Genomic DNA, 8,701 nt, shown 5'->3' with positions numbered 1-8,701 from the left:
TATATATTATATATATAGAGACAGAATTTTTTTTGACAGAAAGTATGACTAAAACAAACAGCAGAAAATGTACAACAGTTTGTTGTGAATTTGTTGCAACAGAATGCAATGATGAATCAAATAAAGCTTTCACATACTCGAATGGAGTTTAAAATCATAATAATAATAATAATAATAATAAAAGAAAATAGAAAACACTTTAGTATCAATGCACATTATAAAATAAGAACAAATTAATATTTGTAGAATCCTTGTGTGTTGATCATGTAACCTAAAGAAACCTAAAAATGGATGTAAATGTGACCTAAATAAGTTTGTTTTGCAAATTTACGACTGGTTGTATTGCGAATTGTGTTCTGATTTGTGTAGAATATATTTCAGGCCGTTTTGCTAAACATAATCTGCATATACTGCACGATTCCTGTATGATCAGCAGTTTGTCAAGGAACTTCGGGAAGCAGCGATGCTTCCTTCGTCAACGAGGAAAGGCAAGAAATCCCTGTAGGACGGTTTGCGGCACTATCTCGCCATTTCCTCGATTTCCCCTCTGTGAAGGGCCGAGGACGGGGGTTGAGGTGTAAATGACATTTGCTGCAGGAGCCGTAGGCAATCTTTGGAGACGACTCAGTCAGATTCCTCATCTGTGACTCAACGGAGGCTGGAAGATGTGAATCACAAGTGGACAGCATTCTCACCCTCACTTTCTCCCTTCTTCTCTCCTCTAATAACACAGCTTCTCACAGGCTGAGCATAAAAAGGATTCCCACAATGCAAGACAAATCCATTTACAACATTATTGAGGCCAAGCGAGAACACAGCCTGACAATTAAGCTCAAATGATGAGACTCATACTTCCCACAACAAATACAATTATTCTTTGCCTTCATGGAAATAAAAGAATGATCAAACTTTTGGATGAATTACAACCAGATGTCAGGGAATTACACTGAGCTGTTGTGAATGAGATGTTGTAGGCGGGTTCAGATAATGTCACATGACATCAAATCCTTTCCTAGCATTTTTAGAATAATGAACTTCTTGATGGAATTTCAATATAAGAAAAGCAAATGATGAATAAAGTGAAACAAGTGATATTTTATCTACTGCAAGAGCAGACATGACAATACTAAAATATTTAATTCTGATGTAAATCACTACAAAAATAAAATAAAATAAAATAAGTCCTTGTGTAAAGATCATGTGACCTGAAGTCATTAACACTGATCTCAACTAGAATGCGTCTTATGACTTGGATGAAGTGTGTTAATATAACAGATGATTTTCAATGACGATTAGCAAGGAGCTAATCTAAGAAGTTTAATTACATAGAGGAGACTAACTACCAGTGTTCAAAATACTTTGAAACAAATGGCTAAGGGCACAAATATACTTTATGCAAGCGCATGAACAAACTGTAGATGTGAATGCTTGGTCAATGCATTGCAATACATTACTTTATGAGTGTTAATTTAACCCAGTCTCATGTGGACTGATAATAGTTGGGTCATACAAAAAATAATAATAATAATATATATATATATATATATATATAAATTAAACCTAATTTGTCAGTGACTATAAAAGGACACAAACCTTACAAAACCTTTAAAAAAAGCAACACAAACTAAAAACAAAACAACACAACACAAACCAATACATAAAACAAAACAACAAAAAATGATAAAAACCTTAAAAACAAAACAAGCAAAGCAACAAAAACAAAACAACCAAACACAAAATAACAAACTTAAAACAAAATACAAAACAAAGCAACACAAACATAGAACAAGACAAAACAAAAAAGATATAACAATAAAACACAAAACAAAACGACCAAACACAAAATTTCAAAACATAAAACAAACAAACACACAAAACCTAAAACAATACAAAGCAACACACACACACACACACACACAACAAAAAAGACATAATAAAACACAAAACAAAATAGCCGAACACAAAATAAAAAATAAAAAAAACACCAAAAACAAAACAATAAGACAAAATAAAACACAAAACGAAAGCAGAGCCATGTCGATAAACTTACAAGCACCTCCCGAGAATTTGAAAAAATGTGGGTTGTCGGTCTGAATTTGACCAGTGTATAGGCTCTCACCTATTCATAAATCATACACAACCACATCAACTAGACTACTAGCAACTCTATAGCGTGCACATACACTGACACACACACAAAACACTCTCTAGTTGTTTCTGTTGAACGGAACAGCCATGCTGTATCCTGCTGTTCACCAAACCATCTGCATAGCTGTCTTTTTGGTTTCTTTCTTTTTTCCTCCTAAGTTATGCAACAATATTAAAGACGCCAAGGTATGTGTTTAGCGCCAGAGCTCATGCAATTGCCACCGGCTCGCTATGCAATGTAGTCATTCCGTGTACCAACTGCTTTCATGCAATTAACAGGTTAACTGACTTGTAACGTGTACAAGGGCTCACAAGCTCCTGAACTCACACAGTGTACGTCCGGATTTACAGTAATGCTGAGAGTGAGACTTCATAATCAGACTGTGTATGAACAGAACTTGATTTCGCTTTATTTGAATTGAACTTTATTTATTGCTGCCATGTGCATGCTCAATAATCCCAGCATGCATAGACATGAACAGATCACTGATATTATTACTGCACATATAATAACCTGTACGGCCCAGGGCAAGGGTTTCTCATATACTTCACATATAAACTATGGTTCAATCAGAGGTTATGGTCTTATGAAGCTCTGACTATTAAGATGAATCTTTTAAATGTCCCTAGCAATTATCTGGACTAAATTATATTATGTTTAACTGCTATGCTTGGCTGTGCCCAACTGCTGGGTGTAGAAAGAGCTTCCCGAACCATCAGAATCAAAATAATGGGAATAAAACCAGACACATGTAAGTGGAGTAAATAATTATAAAATGCAGAGATATGGAATGAGGGAAATGGAGGAAGAAAAAATATATACAAATAATCCAGGATAATTAATAAAATAATTTATAATACCTTTTAGGTGTTTAAATATTACTATTACATATTAATTAATATTAATATACAAAAAAGTATCAAAAGTAAACTAGATATGAAAACTAAATATGAATATGTAAATTATGTAAATTAATAAATGAATGAATGACAGACTAAAACAAAACTAGATAAATGCAACAAAATATGAAAAGTATGAATACACTTGTGTAAAAATGTCTAAGTGATTTTTTTTAAATGGAATAATAAATAATATGAAACATAAATTCAATGCATGCAAATGAATGAAAGAATGAATGAATGAATGAATAAAAAAATGTAATATTTGTATGAAACTTTCTCACTTCTTTATTTTTGAAACAAAAGGATAAATAATATAAACAACATTAAATTAATGGAATGTAAACGAATGAATGAATGAATGAATGAATGAACAGCCTACAAACAAAACTAGATAAATACAACAAAATGAGGAAGAAAAAACCTCGCATTCTATCTTATTTTTCTGAAACTGAATAATAAATATAAATGCCTTTAAAGTGTGTAAAAACACAACAAGACCAATACAATGAAAAAAGAAAATTTGTCTTTCACTGAATTTTCTTGAGTACATAAATGGTACATTCAGCAGGTGTTATTGGATGTTTTCACAATTGGGAAAGTAAAACCGCCTAAAATGCAAGTTCATTCTCACTATCTCACCAAAATCACATTGCAAACATTTCATGGATGAATCTGAACCACATTTTCTCATGTCGACACTTTTGCAGATCAAATTTACTCACGTGAAGTTGGAGAGTTTCTGTCCACTGTCCTATAACTTTATATCCGGGAGTGTTGTTGATATTCATCTGGTACTGGAAAAGATCGTACCGTCCGGGTGCGTCGCCATTCCGATTGAACGTGACGGACGTCCCCGCGCTCCCTACGAAAGAAAGAATCAGACTTAGAAACCTTCCTTCAAAATTGTCAGATGAAAATACTGTGTATCAATCATACATAAAGAAAAAAAAGCCCTGACATGCCTCGCAGACAACAAGAACCCATTGTTTGCATTTCCACTCCATACCGAGACGAAAGTTAGTTTGGTTGTGACAGAAATACAAACAACATATGCCTCTCAGGCCAACAGCGGAGACTGAAAAGACCTGACAGTCATCGCCAACTGATTGTTTGAAGAGCTTTACCTGCAGGGCTTGGCACTCACGATCACAAGTCTGCCAAAACACAATCAACAGTGTGGCTTTCTCGAGCAAAGATGAAGCATCAGCCGTTCGCTGTGGGCTGCTGACACGTCCTCATCACACTTATTATACTGGGAACCATGGGCTGTGTAAGGTAGCTATCAGTAGCACTGTTTTGATATAAGAAACATTTACTTAAAATGTAAGATCGCTACTTTAGTGCAGCCTGTTTTATTGTCAAAAATGATCACTCTTACTATTTTTGAGCTCTCAGCCATGGAAAAACCTAATCGAAAAGTGAAAAAATAAAAGATTTACAGATGTACAAGGATTCTCTCAAAATATTCTTTTTATGCATGGATCCATAAAAATTGATAATTGATAAGTTAAATTATGAGACATTCTGCATACAAAGCACACACTCGACAAATCATACAAATTAAGTAACATACTTATAACTAACATACAACAGACTTAAGTAACTGTTTTGTAATCATGGCCCTCGTATGTGATCGGAATGACAGCAGTTCATTTAGACATATTATTTTAGATTTTATTTTCATATTTAACTTTATTTATGTATATACTGAAACTGGAAACCTGTAAATGAAGTAATGATACAATTCACATATACTGTATGAAACTATATATATATATACATACACATTTTAAGTGCTTAAATGTTGCTATTACATTACTATTACAATATTACTACAATATTATATTATATTATTATAATTACAATATTACTATTACTTAATAAAAAACTAAGCATAAAAATAAACTATACATGAAAGTTAAATGTGGAAAAAAGTGTAAAAAATGCTGATTTTTTATTAGAATAATACATAATATAATTTATAAATTTAAGGTATGAGAATGAATGAATGACAGCCTAAATTAAACAAAATATGATAAAATAATACTTTAATAAGATTTCTTCTCTTAAAAAAATAAATAAATAAAATAATAATAATAATGCCACTTCATTCATTCATTCATTCATTCATTCATTCATTCATCCGTGTTTATTTTACAAAAAGTATGATTTATTGATTTATAAATATAATTATGTTTATATGGGTGGTTGATATTTATTCACATGACAAATATTACTATTTTAACAAAACAAATAAATAATTATAACAATTATTAATTACATAATTAATAAATAATTCAATAATACAAGTAATACACGTAATACAAGTATAATAATAATAATAATAATAATAATAATAACAATAATAATAATAATAATAATAATTTATTGTGCCAAAATGTTTAGTTTTTAGAATTTAATACTTTAATTTATATTTTCATCATAATAGATTAGTTAAACCACCCTGACAATTCTGACTCAAAATAATTTTAACACAAAAATGTATAGTGTTTGTGTATTAATGTTTACATTTACAGATCTGAACATAAAACTGAACATCAGTGACCCATAAAATCCTCCAACTTATTTATACAACCAAAATACTGGATTGTTCGGAATGTAATCCAAATCCAAGTAATCTCTTTTAAAACTACCTCAGGCATGACGACGGAGGGGGAAAAGTGGCAGTGAAAGTAATTAAGGTAAGATTCAGCAAAAATTCAAAAAATTGTTGCATTGAGCAACATGGGTGGATAAAAACCCACTTGAGTGTATTTTAGTTCCTTCATTATTCAGTCACTTTGGCATCACCCGCTGCCTTTTCAGGTTTATTTTGTTTGTCCGGTTTTGTTAAGAGGGCATCATGGGAAGAAGGAAGAAATGTCCTCTTCTTCTAATAGACTTTAGGGAGAATGAAGACACCGAAAAGTACAGGAGACCCACAGAGATAAAGAACAATTACACGCTAGCAACACTTAAAGAGTGGATAAGGGCCTGGAAAACCTGCTGAATACCACAAATAACAGCCTTCCACTTACATTTACATTTAGTCATTTAGCAGACGCTTTTATCCAAAGCGACTTACAAATGAGGACAATAAAAGCAGTTAAAACTAACAAAAGAGCAACAATACATAAGTGCAAATGACAAGTCTCAGTTAGCCTAACGCAGTACACGTAGCAAGGTGTGTGTATATATATATATATATATATATATATATATATATTATATACACACACACACATATACACGCACAAACAAAGAAAAACAAGTAGATAGAATAGTAAAAATATAATTAATTAATGTTAATTCACGTCACACTGAATTAACAAGAACCTTCCGCGATGCTGCTTCTGCCGATAACTTTACTTTTTTTTCTCCTCTGAATTACAAGTTTATATCTCACAATTCTTACGTTTTCCTCAGAATTCCAAATGTACATCTTGAAATTCAGACTTTTTTTCTCAGAATCCATAATTAGCATCTCACAATTCTGACTTTTTTCTCAGAATTCCAAGTTTACATCTCGAAATTCTTACTTTTTTCCTCAGAATTCCAAATTCAATCTTGAAATTCTGACTTTTTTTCTCAGAATTCCAAGTTTACATCTTGAAATTCAGACTTTTTTTCTCAGAATCCATAGTTAGCATCTCACAATTCTTACTTTTTCCTCAGAATTCCAAGTTTACATCTTGAAATTCTTACTTTTTTCCTCAGAATTCCAAATTAAATCTTGAAATTCGGACTTTTTTTCTCAGAATTCCAAGTTTACATCTTGAAATTCAGACTTTTTTTCTCAGAATCCATAGTTAGCATCTCACAATTCTGACTTTTTTCTCAGAATTCCAAGTTTACATCTTGAAATTCAGACTTTTTTTCTCAGAATCCATAGTTAGCATCTCCCAATTCTTACTTTTTTCTCAGAATTCCAAGTTTACATCTTGAAATTCAGACTTTTTTCCTAAGAATTCCAAATTAAACCTTAAAATTCTTATTTTTTTCTCAGAATTCCAAGTTTTCATCTCACAATTCTAACTTTTTCTCAGAATTCCACGTTTTCATCTCACAATTCTAACTTTTTCTCAGAATTGCAAGTTTGCATCTCACAATTCTGACCTTTTTTTTTCTCAGAATTCCAAGTTTAGATCTTGCAATTCTGACTTTTTTCTCAGAATTGTGAGTTACCATCTTACAATTCTGACTTTTTCTTGAAATTCCAAATTTACATCTCAGAATTCTGACCTTTTTTCTCTTCTTAGAATTCCAAGTTTACATCTTGAAATTCTGACTTTTTTCTCAGCATTCTGAGTTCACATCTCACAATTGTAGTTTGTTTGTTTTTTTTTTTTTCTCTCAGAATTCCAAGTTTATAACTCTAAATTCTGAGTTTATGGCTGACAATATTTTTATATACAGATATAAATTTTCGATATAAATTTAGAATTGCAAGAAAAAAGTCAGAATTGTGAGATAAAAAGTCACAGTTACCTATTTATTTACTCCGTCCTTCCTTCCTTCCGTGGTGGAAATGGGCTTTCATGTTTTTTACCTCATACAAGTCTTTAAAAACCCAGTAGCAAAATGTCCCAGTTACGTCACATCACAGCAGTGAATTCACCCGCTAAACTTCTATGCTACTCAGAGACTTCCAATCTCAATATTATACAGTAATTGCACTGTAGATATTAGATATGGATGGAACCTTCTTAAATATATTAATTATTAGTATGCAAGGAGCCTTTGAATCTTTTTTTATGTTCGCGCTGGAGGAAACCCTTTGAAAAAAACGGCAGAAACGTCAGTCGCCCAACTTCAAGCAGTATGTTCTCTCTTTTTATTTATTTATTTGTTAATTTTATTCTCATCTTTCCCTGTATCTGTGACACATCCTTTCATCACAAGAGTTAACATGCATAAATAACCAGCAGACAAAAAACAGGACTGCACCATTTAATTAATAAGAGCAGTACTAGATAAACAGGTTAGTTGTATGACATGCACTTTCAGAAATATCTACTTTAATGTAATCTAATCTAATTTATTCACTGTGTCAGCCTGCTTAATTATAATTCCAAACTATTTATTTAGTTTCAATAATTTAAGACTGTTAACACTATTTTCTTCACTATGATAGATCTATTGTATAAATTTTATATGCCAGACTGCTTAAACTAATTAATAGCACATATTGTTTGAATTAGATCAGTATTTCTACTTTTCACTCAGAAAACTAGAACATTGTTCATGCTTCATACAATAACATCCATCGATGAATTCAATATTCCATGAACCAAAAGAAGATTCATCAATTGATATGTCTTAAAACGTATTTATGCAAAACATGCATACATAAATGTTCCAACTGTCAAGTCAACAGTTGAAAGTTAGATCTCAAAATAAAGTATGTCATGCGTGCACTTACATTCTGAATATGTATATGTATTATATATGCATGCCAGAGGGAAGGTTTTCTTGTGCATGCAATGCTCATAAATTATAAGTATTAGCTTATAAGTATCAGTAAACTATTAGTGTGCTACAGTAAACAATATCAGATGGAAAGCAAAAGTCAAAATGCTTTTGTTTATTTAATACAAAATGTTTAATTATAAATGGCATTATCAAGATGAAATTTTGAGTGAAAATGTGA

General features: G+C 31.5%; 1 protein-coding gene across 2 annotated transcripts in view; it reads right to left on the bottom strand.

The window, feature by feature from the left end:
* Positions 1-8,701, bottom strand: part of grm7 (glutamate metabotropic receptor 7) — a 240,684-nt gene that overhangs the window by 71,723 nt on the left and 160,260 nt on the right. For both annotated transcript variants that reach the window (XM_016503641.1, XM_016503640.1), the window contains exon 7: positions 3,774-3,913. In XM_016503641.1, the coding sequence (XP_016359127.1) occupies positions 3,774-3,913 (140 nt within the window). The remainder of the gene's footprint in view (positions 1-3,773; positions 3,914-8,701) is intronic.

This window comes from Sinocyclocheilus anshuiensis, unplaced genomic scaffold (genome assembly GCF_001515605.1).
Source record: "Sinocyclocheilus anshuiensis isolate Anshui unplaced genomic scaffold, SAMN03320099.WGS_v1.1 scaffold2488, whole genome shotgun sequence".
NCBI classification, from domain to species: domain Eukaryota; kingdom Metazoa; phylum Chordata; class Actinopteri; order Cypriniformes; family Cyprinidae; genus Sinocyclocheilus; species Sinocyclocheilus anshuiensis.
This window is presented reverse-complemented; position numbering and strand designations above follow the sequence as displayed.